The sequence below is a fragment of the Lonchura striata genome, chromosome 8 (genome assembly GCF_050655825.1).
Source record: "Lonchura striata isolate lonStrDom1 chromosome 8, ASM5065582v1, whole genome shotgun sequence".
In the NCBI taxonomy this organism is placed as follows: domain Eukaryota; kingdom Metazoa; phylum Chordata; class Aves; order Passeriformes; family Estrildidae; genus Lonchura; species Lonchura striata.
Window position 1 is genome coordinate 29120128 of NC_140710.1, and position 22088 is coordinate 29142215.

The window sequence follows — 22088 nt, forward strand, 5'->3', positions numbered from 1 at the left end:
CTCCTTCCATTGAGTACTGAAGCTCCAGTCTCTCTTCCTCTGAATGCTGCCCACAGCAGACAGCAATTACTCCCACAGTGTCAGCTTTAGGGGAAGGAGTGCTATGAAGGGACACAGATTTCTAAGGTAACTGGGAAACTGTAGATCAAAAGTGTGTTTGACATTCTTTCTCTGTCCTGGCAAGTTCCAGTAAACCTCTCCAGTGTGAAGGGTGAGGAGGATTAGGTCACCCAGTCCTGCTCCAGGAAAGGTGGGATGGCCAAATACACGACAGCTTACAGCAAGTCATTTTGCACTTATTAAAATCAGTACCTTGGGAAAGAAGTTGCTTAATGGGAATTACACTTCATTGCAACAGAATTCCTGGGGAGTTGCTAGTACTGGCCACATCAAAGCCAGATATTATCTACTTCTAAGCAAATCAAATGGGTACTTATTTACTCACAGTGTAACACAAACACTTGAAGTGAAAGCTCTTCTGCAAAAAGGCTTTCTGAGCCTTCAGAAAAGGCTCAGCCGATCTCTGAAGAAACCAGAAATACCCACACTCACAAAGTCTAGCTGCAGAGAGGTTTATTTTGCAGCTCTAGAGCACTAACTGATCAGACCTTTGAGCTAACATGATATAAATGTCCAAGCTGCTTTCCCAGTGACATAATTACATCTTATTAGAAACCTTACAGTATTAGGTACTCTCCTTAGACTCAGCATTTGGCTCAATGACCACATTAGACTGTTTCTCAACTGCCTTTTTGAAATTTATTTTTAGCCTTTTTAGTTAGAGGGAAAACTTGGAAGGAGAGGGTAGAGATGAACTCACTGACTTGTAATCTCAGGAGAAAAAGAAAATGTCAGTCTAAAAGCTGAAATTTGAGTTGATGTCGCATCTTGAGGCCCAAGTATTTTTGCAAGTGCCTTGGACAGGCAGCACTGCTTACCTTGTGGAGGATATTCAGAGGGCAGAGCTCCCCAGGTGAGCTGGTACAGCTTCAGTTTCCAGTACATGAGTTTAACTTTTTAATGGAATCCCAAAATGCTTGTTAGCACAGATGCAATTTCTCAGTTCCATCCACCCACACCGAATATGCAGCAACTGCCAAGGCTACACAGTACTTCTGTTTTAAAAAAAATTCTCCAGCTAAAAATAAATCACAAAACTCTCAACCTCATTTGTCAGCAACCAATATGCTTTCAAATCATCGTCCACAGCCATTTTCTTCTCTTGAACAAAGAAAGGGGTTCCTTTTTAGAATATTTACTTCATTTGACTAAAATACCCTTGTGATCTTGCCTTCTTTGAAATATATTTGTCTTAGAAAACAAACAAGCGCTTCCTTTCCTCCAAGAAAAGCCGAGCTTTAGCGTGAATACTTGCCAAAAAATTGCATGCCGTGTTGTGAACTTCAGAACCAGGGAAAACTCCTACAGTGGAAAGCCCCTGACATCCAGCTGAGCCCTGGCTGAGGGAGGTTGAGTTGTCCTGCTCCTTCTCAGCCCTCTGGGCCAATTTCCTCTGGGGGGGCAGCGGGGATGTCGAGTCAGAGGAACAAATCCATGGCACTAAACTTAGCTCCGGCTGCGGAACCGCTTCCCGTTGGTGAAAGCCAGACACTTGTCATTGGCTCCACCGAGCAGACAAGGGGCTCCATTCACCAGCACCAGCCCAGCAGCTGCTCAGGGACCAGGGTAACACGAGCCCCAGCCTCTCCAGAGGGAGAATTCCAAGCCCAGCCTCTCCAGAGGGAGAATTCCAAGCCCAGCGCTGCCACAGCCTTGTAGTTTCAGGCTGTGTCACCACGTTTGCTTTTCCAAATCTAACTGCAGTGTTTCAGCCTCATACATCAGAATTCAGTAGTAAGTCAAGAATATACTCACTGAAATCATGTCTTTGGAAAATCCTTCCTGGGTTATGGCAGAATTAATACAGCTTTGAAGGAAAAGAAGCCACTGTAAGACCAAGCAGGTTCAGTACTCCTGAAAGTACTTAAAACTACAAAAGGTTTGACTTGCTGATGTAGAATGAAATAATTTTTATTACAAAGAAAGATAACAGCAAGTGAATAGACAAAATTGTGCATAAGTTAAGTGGAGCTGGTTTAAAAATGTTTATATAATTTGTTTGTAATGGATATTATTCAGTGGGTCAGGTAGTTTAAGACCAAATAAAAGAGGAAACAATTTTTTTAATTACTTCAAGAGAGGTAAGACTAGCCAATGTATTAAACTTGATGGAATTTCATGCAGTTGAGATACATTCTATCTGTCTGCTACTAAAGATGCTTTACATCTACAGCAAAGTTGTGGATTATCTTTTAGGGAGTACAGCACTGTACTGTTAACATCAAAACTATAGAATGTTTAAAGGAAGCATGATAGGAAAACAAGTCCTGTTCCTAATTTTTAGCAGAACACTTAAAAATGTCAAAAGCAAGTCAGCCAGCTGACAACTGGGATTCTTCAGGCACACAACAACCATTCTCCAGGGTCACTTACAGCCCAGCATCCTGCCTGGCAAAAGGGCAATCATATTATTCCAGAATACTTTCTAAGCCTCCAACATGTTGTACTTGAGGTGTTTCTGAGCCAGAGCTTTTGTTGTTGCAGTCAAACTTCCTGACAGGCTTTATTTTGTCCAGTTGCTGTGTGAAGTATTTCAAACTAACCTCACACATAAACAAAATCTTGCTGCCACAGTACCAAGAGCTCACAGCACCTTGTAGAACAAAGAACAGGCTCCGACTGCTCAGGACATCTCCTAATTTCATTTGATGATTCTCAGTCTCTACAAGGTAAATCCCAAATGATGAGTACTTGTACCAGTCCTTTCTCTGCTACTTGTGATTTTTATAATACTTTATCTCGTTCTACCTCAGCCACCTCTCCTCCAGGCTATAGAGAGACTATGATTCTAAATGTTTGTCATTATTACAGCTCAGAAATTGATTCCTGTTGTTACAGGGGAAGCTCAGAACTTAATACCTCATGCAAAGGCAGAACCCTTTTCCTCTGTGTCCCACCGTCTACATGATCACACCGAATCCTGTTCTGCTTCTTCAACCTCCTGCAAGCAAGTTTAGCACTTGCCATTTGCTTTCTTCCTCACATCATGTATCTTAGCTGCTTTAAATTAAAAAATAAACAACAAACATTGAATTTAAGGAAAGTTAGAAAGCTGAGTAAAAGACTTTATTCCTGTTTGAGCATTTCTTCATTTCATTCACTAAAATAATAAGGTCTTCTGACAAGTAATATACTACAAGCAGTGGTTAGTAGTGTTTGGTCTGGTTAAGTCAGCAGATATTGCTATCCTAACACGAGGAGCACTTAAAAAAATATAAAAATTTCCTTGCAAAGGAAACGAGAAGACTGCTAAACTAGAAGACTGGTTAAAGAAAGTACCATTTGCTCTAGGGAGAAATAATCCAGGAGGAGGAAAACTTGACTGTCCCTGGATGCTAACACGGGAAAACCATCCTGCAGGTTATGTTTTTTCTACTAATTTGTTTTCAGAGCAGTAAAGAAAAGCAAACAAATTACAACAGTGTGGAAATGAGTGACTTAATTCCCCAGACACATTATGCCACATCTTTTGCCTAGGTTCAAGATTGCCATTTCAAAAAGCTGAAATTGCATGGAAAATACTTAGATTAACCTTCAATATGGCAAGCAAGATCAGACTAGCAAGGACAGAATTTGGTCTACAGACAAACAAACATCCTAAGGGAGGTAGCTACAATTTCAGATTTATCTAACAATTTGTCAAAAGACAAATCCCCAAAAGAGCTGAGAATCTGTTGCCAATTTACAATGCTAACCTGAACACTAATGGTTTGTTTTTCTGTACCACTGCCAACATGCTGGGGAAATATGGAAGACGAAAACAGTTGTTTGGAATTATCTAGGATTGTAATGGGCTGTGTAACAATACTAATTAAATGAAATAATATTTTATTGATTTGGCACCACAACAACATTTGCTATTCACCTGGAATAAGAAGAGGCAGACAGTGTAAGGTATATTAAGAGTAAGGCTTTTCACAAATGGATTATGAACTGTAATTTAACCACATGCAAAGATTAACAATGATGTGGAAGGGACCAATGCTGCCTTACCCCTTCAAAATTCAGATACTCCAAACTCAAAACCTAGATAAAGCAATCAGTGATGAAGTTCCAGAGAACCTACTCCCCTGATTTTAGCCAAATCTATTCATCTTCTGCTCTGGTTTTTCAACCACTGTTTGGAGATTTTTGAATAGAAATGCAAAACGACAAGGAAAGTATCTGCTGTGTGCTAGAACAGATCCAGCAACTAGAAAAAGCAAAAAACATTATTTCATTTCTGTCACTTGCTTGCCACACAGTTACTTGACTAATTTTTCCTGTTCAGAGAATAAAACAACAATTTTGTGTTGACACACGAGGGAATAGGAGCCACTGGTGGTTATTTAAGGAGCTTTCCTCCCACTCAATACCAGCATAGCTGTCTGAGACATCTCCCCTGCTGCCAGGACTGGTGGTATGACTGGGATGCACCCAGGATTGGTCATGGTATTGTCAGCTACTTTTAACTGGGGCCACTCAGCCTCTGCTACAGCTCCTGCCTTTGGGTGCCACCTCCCCCAGTGCTTAATTTAGTGTATTTACTATGTATATTCAGAAGGAGGAAGGAAGAGGGAAAGGGCTGGAAATTCCCAGTGGGAGGTGTAACTTTGTGGTTCACTCAGCAGTTCATTTCCTCTTGCTCTGGAAAGCACTGGTTAGTTCCTAAACTGCATCCATCCACATCATCATTTTGGGTGGATTTTACTGGCCAGAGTAAGTAAGATGCTTTTCCACAGAGCCAATAAAAGGCTCTGACAAAAGGACACTGCTACATTTGGTTTCATGGCAAGACTTTTGCTATTTGTGCCATACAGCTGGCTCCAGAGAACTACCTAAGACTGCTTCATTTGGGAGTGTTGTTTTATAAAATGTCCGTTTTGAACTGAAATTGAGACCAAAGTGTGGCTGTGCCAACTTGCAGCATCCTCACATCTTCTGGTTTGAAAGGCCAAGAAAGGTCCTTTCTCTTGTTCAATTAAGATATTTTCTTTTTTCTAATTCGACAAAGTTCCACCTCATTCCTTCTTCCTCCCACTCCACAGAAAAACATTCCCAGTTGTTGCTGGCCTGTATTGGCTGTCAGACAGCTGACTGCTTGGATTACACAGGGCTGTATTGTATCCCTGCAGGAACCAGCCACACAAAGTGCTTCCTTTGGGATCAGGGCTCTCTACTGGGCTCTACCAGTACACCAGGTGCTGTCTTGAAGTTGGAAATCCCAAGACAACAGGCAGTCCTCCATATGCTCCTCTCAAAACATTCTCTCTTGAGCCTCTCAAAGTACAAACCTACTCCAAACCAGCTACTCAAGCAACCAAAACTCATGTTGAACTTTTACTCACTCTGACTCAGCCTTTTACAGCAACGGGATCCTGTCTTTTGTCCAGGTACTGGAAATTAAAGCCACTCCAAAGCTTTTGGCAGCTTGGGAGATCTTTCCGTTTAATTTCTACTATTAACAGCAGTTACCTGTGGCAATCCTGAATTTTGAAGATATTTAAATGATCATAGCTCTCCTCAGTACAGTAGTTAGAAAGCAGAATATTTACCATCCCATGCAGATCCTGTTTCCTGCCAAGGGCTTCTCTATCCCAACCTTATGAACACCCCTTATTTACTACAGCACAGTCAGTCACTGCCAGCTTCTGGAGGTGCCACTAAACCTGCCTTTCAGGGAATTTCTCTTTTGGAATGCCAACCTGCTGTGATTCGTTACTTAACTTGCAAATTTCTTAGGAAAAGGTACCCTTGAGGCAAACTTCAAGACATGCCTCAGCCCAGGAGCTGCTCCTTGGCAAGCCATGGAGCATCCAGAAGCAGATCCTGTTAACTCCTGAGCTCTGCTGTGCTTCAGGTTTAAAATGGGTTTTCAGCTTACAAGGACTTCACAGAATCAGAAGCTAATTAATATTTCAAAGTTATTTGAAGGGTCTTTAGAATTAATGACGTTTCCTGTTCATCTACATCACTGCCAGAAACTGTCTTCTCATTATTTTCAAGCTACTTTAAGCACTTAAAAGTCAATATAACAGAGCTGCTGCTGCTTAGAAGTAACCTGGACAGGTTATAGAGCTGAGCAAGTGCCAAAATTGTCAAAAAACAGTGAGGCAAAGAAATATGGACTTGTTATTGCTTTGAGAGCTAAGTCTCTAAGTCTAAAATAAGCCACATATGCGTAACCATGTTAAATTTTTTAAAAGCCTGTATCAGTCCCTTAAAAATTGACCCAAGAGCTGAAAACTGGAAGCACCCAGCACACTAAGTTCCTCCAGCAAGGATGCTGAAGTTCCAGCACAATGCATCAGCAGAGGCTGTGGGACCAACACCCCTTAAGGTCATGCTTTCATCATGAATAGTGCCCCAAAAAGGGAAAGCCTCTGAACAGCACCCAAATCAATGACTGATATACAAAAAATGAGAGCCTGGAGAACATCCAGCAGGGACCTGCATAGAGCAAGATTTTGAATTTTTTTTCTCCTCTAAAAAGACCAGTGACTTAAACATACAGGGTCACACCTTGTGTTCTGACGCCAGAGACTGAGTAATGGCAAACATCAAATAGTTGTGAGCAAATACAGCAAGTGGAATCAGCCTTCAGAAGGACTGACTAATCTGGGATGTTGTGTCCTCTTCCCAGCAACGTCAAATGGGGCTGCTCAGGAAAACTTCCACATCTGAACTGGGTCTAATAAAATGCAGTGAAAGACGACCAGTGTAAGAATTTCATTCCTAATTACTACAAAACTATACTAACAGATTCATTGGCAGAATTAGACTCTTTAGGCACAAATATTGGTGTCTTTTGACAAGTTTCCATCCATTCAGCCTTATCACATTGCCATTCAGATGACCAGGATACAAGTAGGCTATATTCTGTAAAACTCTACTTCAAGATCAGGTATTTCCTAGATCAACTTGTAACTCCTCCCTATGACTGGGAAAAAAATGAAAACAAATAAACAAAAAGCAAACAAAAACCAAAACAACAAAATAAACCCCAAAACTACTCCTCTTATTTTAAAAATTCCTGGTCAACCTTTTAGAAATTATGTATTGTGAATATTGCAGGCAGATTATTTATAACAGATTTCATATTCAAGAGATAGGTGCTGCAGAAGCAGGACTGAAACTAAGTTACTCAAAATATATGGAGTCTAATGATTCTGTTTCTAAAGCAAGGGTAGGGCATCCTACATAATGACAGGTAAAATAGAATAACAGGGAAACTGACAGTCTTGGCTTTAGTGCATGAGGGTGGCTCCTGTAATCTAAGACAAATACATAAAATACAGGTTTTTCCTTTAAACTGGTGAGGAAAAATAACCAGGTCTGGGTGTGGAGGACTCAAACCAGTTTTTGTGGGAGCTTTGCCAATGTCATAAGAGCTGCAAGGGTGGTACCCTCCTCTCAAAGAAAAAACACAACTGGGAAAATCAACCTGTGCAAAAACATGTGTAACTTGGGCAGGGGAAAAGAGGGAGAACTAAGAGTATTCTGGTAGGGCACAGGAAAACACTATGGTCCTTATAAGAATTATTTATTTTTAGAGGGATGTGGCACTCACACAGGCTCAGAACTCCTGCCCTATAAAGCACTACCCCAACAACCAGAACTGGGATATGTAGCCCTTACAACCACCACTAGACAATTATGAAAAGAAACACCTCCACCAACTCCTAGCCCTAATTAAGATTCATAAACTGAACCTTCTGCAGCTGTTGAGATTCATCTCCTGGTTTTGTCTGGAGCTTAGGGGTGGGGATCATTGTGCAGACACATGTGCTAACTGTGCAGCTGTCTCTGGAAGCACGCTCCAAGGGCCAGGCATTCCTCCTCGGAATGAGGTGTGCAGGCACATTTTATTTCAGATTTAAAGTTGCATGAGGGCTACCATACAAAGCTGAGAGGGCTCACCTGCCACCCACTGCTTTTCTTCTAGTCAAGAGGCAGTCAGGAAACAGCAGCATGAGTATTTCATCCCAAACTCTGACGTTTCTCTAAATCTGGACCACTGTTTTCTAGATTTGTGACAAGAGGCAATGATGTTTTTCCACTGAGGATATGAATTCCAGTAGGATTTATTTCTAAACCCTCTAGTAGGTAAACCATCTCCCCCGCTCAGGTAACTAAACAGTAAGATCCACATTTTATGCTGAAATGCTTTATTAGCCATTAAAGGATGGAAGAGCAAGAGGATGTATTCAATCCCAGACTTCTGCTGGGGCTGTACCTGCTTTGTTGGTGACTCATTTCACTGCTGCTAACCATACTCTACCCAGCAGTAAATGCCTATTCTCAGACACATTAAATTCACAGCCTACACAACATTCTCAGTCAGGGCATGCTAATATTATGGCTTGATACTACACAGGATATTTTTGTAGCACTTGATATATCAAGTGTCTTGCAGTTTTGGTATTTTATTCTTTTGACAGCCCTAGAGAGTAGTAGGATAAATTTGTGCTATGAAGAAGGTCTACAGCAAAGCAAAAGTAATTTCCTAAATATCTGGAAGCTATGGCAGAGCAGGACTAAAGTTGGTGTTGATCAGTGATCCTTCCTAAAGTGCAATACCCAGAGCTTTCATTGCAAAACCTTCACACTAACTTAATAAGTAACACTTTCAAAGTCCTAAAATACTCTGAAAACAGCTACTGTCCCAACTACTGATGTTGTCTAAACAAAAACACCTACTCTTACTCACACTAATGAAGTAGGATTAAAATAAATAGCTTTGAGTTCAAGCATCAAAAAAGGTAAAAAATAACCTGCCATAGGGCAAAGCATAATAGAAAGACTCTACAATCAAACTTGGAAAAAAGAACATGGGCCTGTGGAAAGGGTATTGCATCCACAGTCCTGCTAGAGATGTGCTGCATAAACCATTTTGTGTGCTCAAGCCTCAGTCATCTGTGTGACAAAACAATCTTCCTTTTATAAACTAACTACTCTGGCAGCGCAGAAAAAAAAATTAAAATAGCTAAATACTATGGAAAATAGTTTTCCTAACTGCAGGGATTTTTACTTATGCTAGTATCTTTATATATAGAGAGAGGGGGAGAGAGAGAGAGATGGGAGAAACTATTTTCTCCAGCTCCTGCAGGTCTGTATTCCAGGTTCTAGAGCTGACATCCTTTGTCAGCAAAGGTAAAGAATTTGGGAACAAACTAGGAGAACAGACAAAGACACTGTGCATCACCTGTCTCATTTTCAGAATAGATATGGCTCCAAGTAAGACACCAGCTGAGTAAGAATGCTAAATGTTCTGAGGAAAGGGAATTGTTCTTTCTACTTAGTAACCAGCATCAACTCCTGGACATTCAATTCTGTTTGCCCTAAAACCTCAAACACCCCCATTTCACACAGTATTGTCCATGGAATGACACTTGTTCCCAACACAGCGCCACTATCTAATTTCTAAAAGCACAAAAGCAATCCTTGGAGTTGCAGCCTTCACTCTGGTATATAAGAACAGTTAATTCTATGTACTAAAGCCTACTTCTCTACTAACTGTAAACAGATGTTGTTTGCCTAATAGCTTTCATTAGGTTTCAAAAATTACAAGCCCACCTCCCTGCAGTTCAGGGGGTAACCAAGTGATGAAGAGTATTTTTCTGTGAGAGGAAGAAGAGATGGGAGGAAGCAACAAACCAGATGCCAAGACCTGAAATGCACCCAAGATCTCAACTTTGTAACAAGTTAGAGAGTTTGTGGGAGAATAAAAGGGCATCTACAGCATACCAGAAGTCATGCCTTTGCATGACAGTATGCAAGACAGGAAGTCTGCCTTGGTTGCATTTTAAAGAGGTTTTCATATCTCCTTTGTAGGAGTCTGGTTTAGGACTGATTAATGTGTTTCTTTCAACATGGCCTTTCACTGGCTTGTATTCCAGGGAATGATAGGTGACTTTTAGAAAAGCACAAATGCATGCCAATTTAGTGTAATAACTCAGCAGTCATTGGCTAACACCACTGTGGTGTCAGCTGATCTTATTTTTTGGTAATTACACACCCTTAACATCAGGTTTGGATCTCCTTGCAGAGATCCTGTTTCCCAGCCACCAGCCCAAGTGCACAAATGCTTGCTGCAATTCCCTTTTCATTGCTCTCCTGCTAGGCAGGCAAACACATTACTCTACAGTTCTCTCTCTCTTTTAATTTCTGTAGCTCCAATCTCTTTATGGATGTTTGAGAGATAACACTGAGCCAAGTGCAGTGCTTTGAGATTCCTTTTCAAGTCCAACAATTAACACAAACATTACCCTTCCCTTGGACCTATTACCACGCCACAAATGTTTTGAAATACAGGCTAGAGCCACAACAAACACAATTCTCCAAAGCCTACAGGATGAGACAAGAGTGTATGACTGAACATTTAATTTAGCCTGCAGACAGCTTTCCTGGGTTTGTTTGTGCCAAAATCAAGTCTAAATAGCTCCATAAACCAAGCGTAATTGTAATTTTACAGATGAGAAGTGCACAGAAGCAATGAGAAGTGATTCTTAATTTGAGTGCTCAGATTACCTAGCAAAAGTATCAGATTTAATGTCCTTCCATGCACGAAAGCTGTCTGCATACTCACACATAAACAAGTTGGGAAACTTCCCTTGCTGGCAGATGAAGTTAACTTAGGATAAAGCCCAACAGAAACAAAAAACTAAAAGGGAAGCAGCCCAGCTCCTAATGGCAAAAGCAAAATAAACATGTATTGTTACATCTCAATACAGCCACATCTGCCTTTTGCTGTGTGGATCCTGCCTGCTTTCATAACCCAACACTTACTTAAAACACTGCACATTATTTAACACAGTAACGTTAAATAACACATCCCACTTTTCTTAGTGGAAAAAACCTTTTAGCAATGGATAACTGAAGGCATTGGAGCACCCTCTCGTGGCAGGCTGGAAACAGCGTTCGGCAAGAGCAGCTGCAATCAATCCTTTTACCTTGTTAGCTGAGAATTCAAAAGTTTACACTGTGCCCCCACCTGGGGCACAGCAGGCACTGAGCATTACTCCAGAGTCAGGCTGCACCTAGGAGCAGTTCCAGGCTTTGCCACCGAGCAGGAAATGAGAAAGAAGGTGTTTTATTTAGCAGAAATGCTGCCATGGCACACAGAACAAGTCCCTGTGCTTCTGCAAGCTTCTGTGTGTGGATGGAAAGAAAGACACGTGCCAAGTGTCTCGTCCAAATTTAGCTCAACCCTTTGACAACAAAGCAGATAGAAGCTACACAGGCATATTCAAAATAAGAATTTTAATTTCTGCACAACACTACAGCCAGACTCAGCTTTGACAGACATAAGCCCTGTGGTCTATTTCAACTTTTTAAAGCACATTTGTATTTCTAACTAAGTGCAAGAATTACCACATAAACAATGAGTGATTTAGAAGACAGTGTCTTCTTCATGTACATTTTACCCCTAAAGAACTGCATTTATTTATGATGACCTAAAAGTGAAAACATTTTCTAACAAAGCAGATATAATGAAAGTTCAACCTGCTGGACTTGTCTCTTAGGATAGCTATGGCAGGCCAAGCCACTCCAATCAGCATTTGAGCATCTACTGAGTTTGCAAATCAATCCCAAGGCACCTAATGCACCTCTGGAAGAAAAAAAATAAGAAAAATGGGCTTGTTGTTCTTCTGTAGTTTATATCAATGAACTAAATTTATTAGATTAGTAAAAAAAAATAAAATTCTAGTTTCTTCCAACATGAAAAATCCTTCCCCACTTCTATGTTGCAAGTCTTATATCCACAGGGTAAAGATCCTGAATTTAAAAAAAAATAATAAATATAACTTGAAACACTACCACTGCAAAACCCTACCATTTTCCTATTTATTCTAAGGATCTTCTATTGATAAAGCCTTTCTAATCTCATAAAGTACCTCTGCTTTTTCCATTTATTCCAACATAAATCAAAATTATGTAAACTCAACAAACATAACCCCCAACAATGAGCATACAATTGATGACTAGTGAAAAAGTATTTTACTGTGCTTCAGTGAGTATTTAGGCCAGAGCACAGGTTTCACAGTGGTATTGATCACACAAGCTCTGCTCATCCCTCCCCAAGATCAGACATCTCCCTGACTCAGAAAGAGATGCCAAAACCTCCCCAAACCCTACTCATCTTCTGAGGCAGGAGAGGAGATCCTGCAGAGAGCTGGCTCTCACTATTTTATTTTTTTATTTATATTTTACTGCCATAAATGATAAAGCTCATCAGGCTCACTCGATTCCGTCCAAGTCAGTGAAAAGCAGGTTTGAAAACAAACCAGAACTGAATTATATCATCACAAAATTATCAAAGAAACCTCTTTCAGAATGCCTATTCAAGGTCCCACCTGCACCCCAGCCTTTATGCCTTGATAAAGGTGCCACTGTAAGAGCAACTTTACCAACACTCTGCTTATTAAAAACAATATTCCAAAGAGCACACAAAGGACACTCAGCAGTTTACAGTTCAATTGTTAAAACTTGCTATTTTAACTTGAGTATCTAGGAACTGAGCCTGAGAGATGCCACTAATTAGACTGAAAATTTTGTCAGTTTATAGATGAAAAAAATTTACAAGAGAAAATGAACCTCAAATCAGCTATTAGACAATGGATGCTGTTTCTTTTTCACTTGTACTGAAGGGAATGGTGAACATAGAAAAAAAAATCTTATAATTCAAACTTGTCTTTTAAGAAAAAATGGCAATAAACACTAGCAGTAAGTCCATGTTTATGCAAACCAGCTCAGGTCTGTATAACCTTGAGTTCTGCTGCACCCAGTGACCTAATGGAAGGAAGAAGCTAGGTCACTATTCAAAACATCTTCAAGGTTATTCACATTTCTTAGAGCGCATTTCCTTCTTCCTAGATGACCCAATTTGTACCAATTTTTAAAATACTGGCATAAAAAGCCTTTTTTACTGCTAAACAGCCACTACACTTTCATTAATTGGCCAGTTTTGACAGATTGCTGGGTGGGAAATAACATTTTAAAATTTCTTTTTTGAAAAACCCTTCAAGATTAATCTAAACAATCTTTCCAGTTTCCTTCTATTATTAAACAATTTTCAGAAACAACATTACAGCTGCACCTTTGCTCTACTTCTGCTCTTGGCTTTCCTAAGCAGCAACCCAAAATTGATATTCTCATCAGTTGTGCAGCCTCCCACGGGTTTTTGAATAGCAGCAGTAAAACTGAACAGTCTTGTTAACTCTGTGACACTGCTGGTTAGCAAAACCAACCCTGAGCAGCAAAAGCTTGGAAATAATCTTGAGAAACTGAGCTGACCTGGCAGGCTAAGGAAGGCCTCATTATATTAATTTACACTCCAGATTGGGTTTGAAGGGTTATCTTCACAATCCAGGGGCTATGAAATTAGAATGTACAAATATTTTCGGGTTTTGTCTAGAAAACAGATCTGTGTAAACACCTTTTAGATCTCTGATATTTAGGGTTAATATAGGAGGCAGTACCAATCTACTTGGATATGACAATATTTAAACAAGCTCCTGCCCCAGGCCATGTTGGAGTGTACAAACATTTGTGATGGGGAAAAGTCTCTTCACTTTGCAATTCCTGTAGGTTTTGGTGTGTTTACTGAGGAACACCAATCTCTGCAGCTAACTTTTTGAAAAAAAAAATTTAAAAAAAGAGTCTATCTGAAAACACAATCTGAAAAACAGGAGCACTTCATGATCTAAGCTACACACTCCAAAATGTTTAATATTCATATAATTTAGCCAATATTCACACCATTCCTTTCAACCAGAAGCAAGCCTGCAACCTGTTTCAAAATTAGCCACGGTGCTGATCTTAGCTTAGATGACAACAAATAGGAATAGCCAAGACATACTTGATGCTTTGTTGTTGGGATTATCACTAGAGAAACAAAGGAAAAATGGACATGGAGGGTCAGAAATTCAGAATGTTCTCATCCTCTTGTCCTATAATTCAAATCCTAATTTGGCCCAAAAGCAGCAGGAGATGGTTCCTATGCCTTTGCCATATATCAGTTATAACAAGAAGAAGCTACTTCCATTTCACCTCAATAGTAAATAATAAAACTAAGAAAACACCAAACAAACCAGGAAAGAGACTATGATCCAACCTAGCAGCATTATAAATTAAAGGAAGAGGCATGCTGTCCTATACAAAAATGAGTGTTCCTTCATTCAAGAGTTACTTTTCTTACATAATTGTAGTCCCAATTCTTGCATCACTATTGTCACAGAAAACTTTCAAATTAATGTAAGTGAAGCTCAATGTTTATTAATACACGTAGTTCTTTTTAATTGAAGTACCTTAGTAAGATTAAGATTCTAAGGTTAATGTTTGGCTATAGAAGAAGAGGAGAAGAATTTCTTGAAAAAGAACTTAAGAAGTATTTTTAACAGACCTCTAAAGAGTACCAGAAGATTGAAATAAAACTAATTTAATTTTTAGTGAAGTATTTCTGTACGTCTTTGCCTCCCCCTCAAAAAAAACAAAGTTATTTTAGGGCTGTTTTTTTTTTTTTTAATTCCTCTGCTGAATTAGCTGGTACTGAAAGCCACCTATTAGAAAGTTAATTTACACCCAGCTGCAGACAAGCAATCATAGCAGGAGATGCACATGTCTCTATACAGGGCCCACAAAGCACAGGCAACTTCCTAAGCAGATATGGGTAATATAACTAAGCTTTGTTGTTGTGGTTTGCAGCCTTACCAACAGGAAGCCTCAATGGTTTTGTAAGTGTCACTTATTCCAGAGAGAATAATCTCCATGGGTAATGCCAAGATCAGCCTTTAAAATAAAGTATTTCATAACCACAAAGCCAGAGAAATGTGAAGGATGAGGCAGTAATGGTGAGAAAACTGTGACCTCAGACCCAGCAAGTCAATGCTGCTGCACCTCAGCACGAGCTTTTCTCTCCTGCTGTGGAGGGAAAGAGGCTGCTAGTGGCCCAAACAACTGTGAGAAATATTTCTTTACCAGTAAATACTGTGCTGAAGGCTGTTAAAAAGGAAACTCTACATATGTTCACCTGCAAAGCCAGTCCTGGGGCCATTTACACTGCAAGCCTTGTGTCACCTGTAATTACAGGCTGCTGGAAGCACTGCTAACGGTTTGGGGATTTGGGAGATCAGCTTGGAAACAGGATGCACATGAGGCTTTGGTCTGTGATCATCCATCCACCCCAGGCTTTCTGAAATACAACCAGGTGAAAATAAGCTCTGCAAGTCACCACACAAAACCCAGCTGTATTACTTTTAACAACTTCCCCAGGCATCCCTACTGGAGTAAGTACAAAGTGCTGATTCTTGGTTTGTATTAGTTGGATTTTGATAGTTTCTTATGACTGTAAATTAGTCAGCTGTCAGCAGTACTTAGAAGGCAGTTTATGGATAGTAAGTATCCTGGAAACATTAAGTTGTGACAACTAAGAGAAATGAGCTAGAATAAATCATGCTAACGATTGTCTGGCTTTAGCTATAAAGCAAAGATCTACAAAGTACAGTTTAACTTCAGCAAGGACTGGCCTGCTTTAGGAACAAACAAACATTATATATGCTGAAGCGGGTCACAGAGCAGGTCACTCCTCCTGAGCACCAGAGAAAACATGGTTTCAGGCTTACTGTCCCAGAATCTGTAACAACTACCAGCCATAAAATATTCCTGAAGCCAACCCTGCTAGAGCATCTCCAGGAGATAGTCCAACTCTCCTCAGTCTAATTATGTGAGCTGGTGATCCCACTAGATAAAATAAGGATGGTTTAAGACACTTATTACAATTTGCTTGTGTGTCCCTGTTCATTTCCCACCAATTTGTTCACTTGGCCATGTCCTTAATTCCAAAAAAAAATCCCACAAATTTTCTTTTGCAAAACATTGCACTTGCAAGCAATAGCAAGTTTGTGAAATATTGCTAGAACAACTTGTACCACACCATCTGCTACATGGAGAGAACTGAGAAGTTGGAGATATGTCTGGGCTTTGAAATTTGATTTGTAAGTTGGCTCTGAGTAAAACCTTTTGAAGTAACTTCATTTCAGACTGTGTTCCCTGTCTACGCAAAAAGAATTAGATCGGTAGTCAGTATTATACTGTCCCTTCCATCGAGTCAGTAGTCTCCTCTCTTTTGCAAAACTCACTATGCAAAAACCACAGCTTAACACAAGGTACAAAAATCAATATTTAATGCAATGGATCTGCAGGAATAATTTAGATATCATGGAGAAGGGCGCAATAGAGAACAAGCCTACAGATTCATGCTCTACAAGGGATGTTCCTCCGGACACTCAGCTGAACTGTCCTTTATGCCCCAAATAATTAGTTAAGAGTTATTTATATATTATGGTCCCACAAGATTTCTGATTTACAGTACAAAAAGCCAGGCACTGAATACAGTGATTATATTCCATCTGCACAGGGCATTTACTGACAGGAAAGTCTGTGGGCAAGTAGCTCTGGCCTGAGCTTGCTGCATTTCATTGGGATGAAAAATAAAGAACATTTTAGGCAGCCCACAAAGTGCAGTTGTTAAACTGACCCTATTTTCTCTCCTTCTTTCCATTTTCCTGCATCCAGCCCTTCAGTTTCAGAATTTCAAAGGGACAGTGTTATTTATGCTTCTTCCTATTTTAGAAAGTTTTTATCATGTGTCATAGCACTCTGACTGCCTTAGGGGAGCTTTAATGATAATTTTATTTTTAAAAGTATAGGCTTATCTAGCCTGACCTTGATGCACATAATAAAAGGTTGCTAAACTCCTCCTCTAGAAAACAAAACAGGGAATAAATGTCCTGCGCCTGCTGGATCAAAAGCTCAAGTGTGGCAGAGCCTTCCACTACCCCAAAATATATCACCAAGGCAACTGTAGCAGTATTGCAAACAGGTATTGCAAAGGCTTCCCAGCCAGGATTTAAATAATCTGATTTTCCTGCAGTATGTGCTCTACAACACTCAGCAAGTCTTTTTGGAGATGAAAAGCATGCTAACACCATTCCAAAGAGTATCTTGGTACAGTAGGCTGTAATCAGTGCTCTTCTGAAAGAAAATTACAAGTGTCACTGTTCAGAGGTCAAACGAGCCGAGTAGAGTCTGTGCAGCTTGGAAGTTTTTGGTTGTTGTTGCTTGTGCTTCTTTCCTCAAACTTCTGAAAGGATAAGGAGATAACTGACTTCCCTCTTCTCCCTCCTGTTCCTTCTCTGGAAGGGAAAGCTCACCTTGTAGTGGCACCAAGGGCTTCTTGTCTTTTCTGGATACACTGATCTGTAAGAATTTGGTTGTACCTACTGCTCACTGCAGCTCTTCCCTCCCGAGTTGTCCCTGTGGTACTCATGAATTCCAGTGGAGCACACGTGGGAACAATCCTTGTCTTCACACTTGTCCTTTCTACTACACCAACAGCAACCAACATGCTTACAATCCATAGCCTGCTTTTAGAAGCCACTGATAACATGCCAGGAATGCTCACAAAGGGATGTTTTGAAGGGCTAATTGCGGAAGACCACAAATTCCATTATTATCTTCTTGCATCCTGGAGATCTCTGCTCCGTAACAAAAGGAATCACACAAGTGTGTCAGCTTGCTTAGGACTTCTCTGCTCAATGTCACACACAGAACTCAATACTACAGTGAGCTGAAAGCCCCAGCAGTCTAGGGGTCTGCTCTCATGATGGAATAGTGGGGTGCCACAATACAGATCCCTTGCTCTTTCCATAAAACAGAAAACACCTTCAAATTCTTCGTACCAAAAGTACATCCTGAAGTAGGTAGTGCCTGTAGTGCCTCTCCTGTAGAGCTTTCTGCCACACAAGCTGTAACTCAGCAAATAATCATGGGACAAACTGGCTCTGCTCAATCTCTTGCTTTTCAAGGACATCTACAGTTCAAGTTAGCTGGGTGAAATGTCTCAGATTTCTGGTAGCTTAGCAAAAAGTGTTTTACACTTCATCCATTTGACTCAAACTGCTCTTCAAAATCCTGTAGCAAAACGAGTCTGAGACTGAAAACATTGTTTATTTCCACCCTTTTCATAAACAATCCAGAAGAAGCAGCGCCTCAAAATCAACTTTGGCAGGAGTACTCAGCAAGGTTTGCTGCTGGCACAACGTGGTAGGAAAGCTGCCAACACGAGGTAGGGATTTATAAACAGGTTGTCTTCTTGACATCCATGACTGCATCAAGGAAAGCCAAGGAAGGGAGATAATCCAGCCCCATCCTGTGACTGGCTGGTTTAGCCACTGGTCCAAGAGAGCTAACCCACAATCCTGTGCTTTTGCCATCACTTTCTATACACTGTGGAAATACATGTCCCAGAAACAGGATGGAAGGTGGAGTTCAGGAAGAAATTACTAGAAAAGAGGCACCTGGATCAAGTAATACCACAAGCAACCAGAGCATCTCAGCAGCAGAAGCATATGACTCACTTAAAGAAAACCTGGCTTGCTGCTGGCTAAGTAAAACAGGAGAGCAAGGTCATTAAATGAAAAATAGGAATACAAGTTGATGATAAAAAATCCCCTTGGACAAGGAGAGTCAGGATCACAGAAAACAGTTTCTCTGACAAAGGAAGTGAACTCCAGACTCAGGAATACTATATGCATATTAGTTTTTGCACAAGACAAGTGTTTAAAAAGGTATCCAACTTTACTAGCATTTGCTACAGATTATTAATACTGACTTGTTAACTCATTCCTAGTAAAATGTGAATGGAATCAGAGAACAATTTCATACACCTGAGGCACTCACCAAGATGGAAGAGGAGTTTGAAGCCTGCTCTGAAACTCTCAAAACGTGGGTTGCCAAGAAGTCCCACCCCTTCCACATAATCTAACAGAATAAAAAGCTGTATCTTGTTTTTAAAACACACCTTCCTTTACAGTCTGCAAGGAAAATAACAGAAACAATCCTAAGTAAAGACCCTAAGTAGAGCTAAATCCATTACCTTACCACTGAAGCAGATAACCTAAGCAATATAAATAGTAAAGAAATTATTTTGAAAGATACCATCGCTCTTATCCCAGAGCAATGTTCTTTTTACATGGCACTGAACCATTTTATTCAGTGTGTTGGCCTTCCAGGCTCATTCTTGTTTCTCATCTATGGAAGACAGAGCAGAAGAGCTGGCAGGGCACATAATTTGTCTTCTTGGTGTGCATGCATGCTTCAGAAAGCTTTTCCTCTCCATTTCCCTCCTACTACATGTAAATAATTCTCCCTACTGTCTATCTTTGAAATTTAGTAGGGTGCGAGGAGGCGCTAGAAGAAATTGTTCAGAATGCTGAACTAAATTACTACCAAAACATGCAGCAAAAACGAAAACAAGTGCTTGAGTCAGTGTCAACTGTGTTATTGGGAAGTCACTACACATCCCCACATGCTGTAATGCACTTCTCACAAACATCCTTTCTGTCCTTGCCTTGTAACAGCAGGAACCAAAGAGTCATCTTGGTACCAAAGCATGAGAAGACAGTTTGACATTAGCAGGAGTGTACACAGCAGTCTCTACAGCATTCTTGCTCTGCTACTAAAGACTTAGACACACCCCACTAAAAGAAGTGTGTCTAATTTCCGAGATGTCCTCAACACTGCAAGTGTGCAGTCTGTGATAGGAATGCTTTAGCCAAAGTGCCTTTTAACATAAAAAAATACAAAGAGAAAAACATGAAGTTGCAATAAAATAACAACTCTTAGTTTAACAGTGGGTCAGGTGCTCAGCAAGCATGTTCTGTTTTTGTTTTAAAGCTGATACTGCTCCCTGAACTCAAAAGCTGTGATAACACTGAGATTTTTAAGAACAGATTTAGTGCTGTGCTCTTGTTTTGATAGATACTTATATGTCAGCAGTCACAGAAGATATTTACTTTTAGACTGCTGGTTGCACTTCCTTACTCTTTTTGCCTGAGCTCATTCTATTGAGCAAAAGAAATCGTGTATTGTCAGAGGCAGCCTTGCTTTATAAACAATGACAACTCTTTCTCCACTTAAAGCCAAGCTCTCCAGAGCTGATTCAGGTCTTTAGGATTTGAGATGCATCCGCTCATCTACTCTCAACATGCCTGTTAAGGCAGACAGGTTTCAGTTGATCTTACGTCCCAAAACTTGGCAGCATCTTAATATAATGCACAAATAAGTGTGCGTGCGTGTGTATATATATATAAAACATGATTACAAAGGAGATTTGAAGGTGTGTGGGTCCTTCTAAGAGAGGTTACAGAGACGTGTACATGAAACATTTCCGGTCTCAGTTTACAGCAATAAGAACAGAAGTGGACAGGCAAAAACTTCAACTGAGAATCAGATGGCAGCTATAATACCCCAGTCAAAACGAAATTGTTTACTATGTCAGGACCGACACAGTCTCACAGATCTACACCGGCAAGTCACAAACGCCTCGGCAAACAGTCGGACAAGGCACATGTTACCTTTACCTTTGTAAACAAAACCAGAGCTCGGAATCGCCGCGGTGACAGCGATCGAGCCCCGCGGGTCCCGCTCCCCAGCGGTGCCACCTCGCTCCCGCTGTGGCTGGCGGGCAGTCCCGATCCCCGTAACTCCGGGTCGGGGGCGAGAAGCTCCTCCGAAGGCGAGCATCCCCCGGGACGTGGCGGCCGGGGCAAGCATCCCCCGGGACGTGGCTGCCCCGCTGCCCCCGCCTGCCTCTCCCCTCCCCCAATAAACCCACCACAACAAAAGAGGGAGGGGAGGAAGGCCGATCGCGTCCCTTTCCCCCTCGCCCCGGCCGCTCACCGTGCTGGGTGAAGACATTGAATCCTCCCTCTGCGGAGCGCCCGGCCGCCTCTCGCCGGCGGCCCGCCGGCCTGGCCGCGCTGCTCCCCCGCAGACCCCGCGGCTGCTGCGGCGGCGGCGGCTGGTGCTGGAGCCCCGCGCCCGGCTCCCCGACGCGGCCCACCTGCTGCCCCATGGCGGGCCGCGCTCACATCCCGCCGCTGCCGCCGCTGCCGGCCCGGCAGGCGAGTCCCGCTGCTCCCGCGGCCGGTCCCGGCGGCTCCCGCGGAGCTCCGGGCTGCGGCTCACGGGCTCGCCCCCGCAGCCCCCGCCGCCATCTTAAACCACAGAGCGCCGGCGGAGCGGGACGGAGCGGCTCCCGCAGCCGCCTCCGGTCCGCCCAGGGAGGGGAGGGAGCGAGGGAGGAAAGGAGGGACGCAGGAAGGGAAGCTGGGATAGAGGGAGGGCTGCCCCCCCAGCCTAGACCGCCCTGCCGCAGCACGCAGAATCCCAGGATTGTTTGGGTTGGAAGGGACCTCTGTGGATCTCCCGCCCAAGGCAGGGTCACCTGGAGCAGGTGACAGGAACGCGGGTTTTGAATATCTCCAGAGAGGGAGACTCCACGCCCTCCCTGGGCAGCCTGTTCCAGTGCTCTGCCACCCTCAGCATAAAGGAGTTCTTACTCATGCTGAGGTGGAATTTCTTGTGCTTTAGTTTATGGCCATTGCTTCTTCTTCTGTCTCTGGGCACCACTGAAGAGCCTGGCACCATCCTCTTGGCACTGCCACAGGCAAGGCAATCAGTGGGGACGGGCACACGAGGGAATGCACATGGACATGGGCTGAGGGACAAGAGCCCACGTGGGTGACTTGCCAGATCGCACCCCAGGAGAGGCCTCCCATCTTGGCCATGAGCAGCAGCCCAGGAGAATCACAGAATCTCCTGAGCTGGAAGGGACACATCAAATTTATCTCTCCACCCTGCACAGGACAGCCTCAAGAGCCAAACCCGAGACTGTCGTCCAAATACTTGAGCTTTGTCAAGCGATGGCTGTGGCCTCAAGGCTGGCCTGAGCAACGCTGTCCCTGTAGGCTACAGCCAGGCTGGTTTGCCTACAAAGCTGAGCAGGCATGAGGATAAAGCCAGGGCCGTGTGCCCAGCTGCAGAAGGGAGCTGGGCTTGTCCTAAGCTGTGCACAAGGGGGTTGTTGTAGCCTAGTGAGGGTCAGCCTCTTCTCCCCAGCAACCAGGGAGAAGGCAAGAAGACAC

The 22088-nt window shown here is 42.1% G+C and overlaps 1 protein-coding gene across 3 annotated transcripts in view; it reads right to left on the bottom strand.

The window, feature by feature from the left end:
• ABL2 (ABL proto-oncogene 2, non-receptor tyrosine kinase) overlaps positions 1-21031 on the bottom strand; it is a 44386-nt gene extending 23355 nt beyond the window's left edge. The window contains exon 1 of one of the 3 annotated variants that reach the window (XM_021546008.4): positions 20842-21031. In XM_021546008.4, coding sequence (XP_021401683.2) covers positions 20842-21016 — 175 coding nt within the window. In that variant the 5' untranslated portion in view covers positions 21017-21031. Of the gene's footprint in view, positions 20747-20841 lie in introns of those variants that run through there. The other 2 variants (XM_021546009.4, XM_085586681.1) reach the window with 2 other exon arrangements.
• Positions 21032-22088: the final 1057 nt, after the last annotated feature.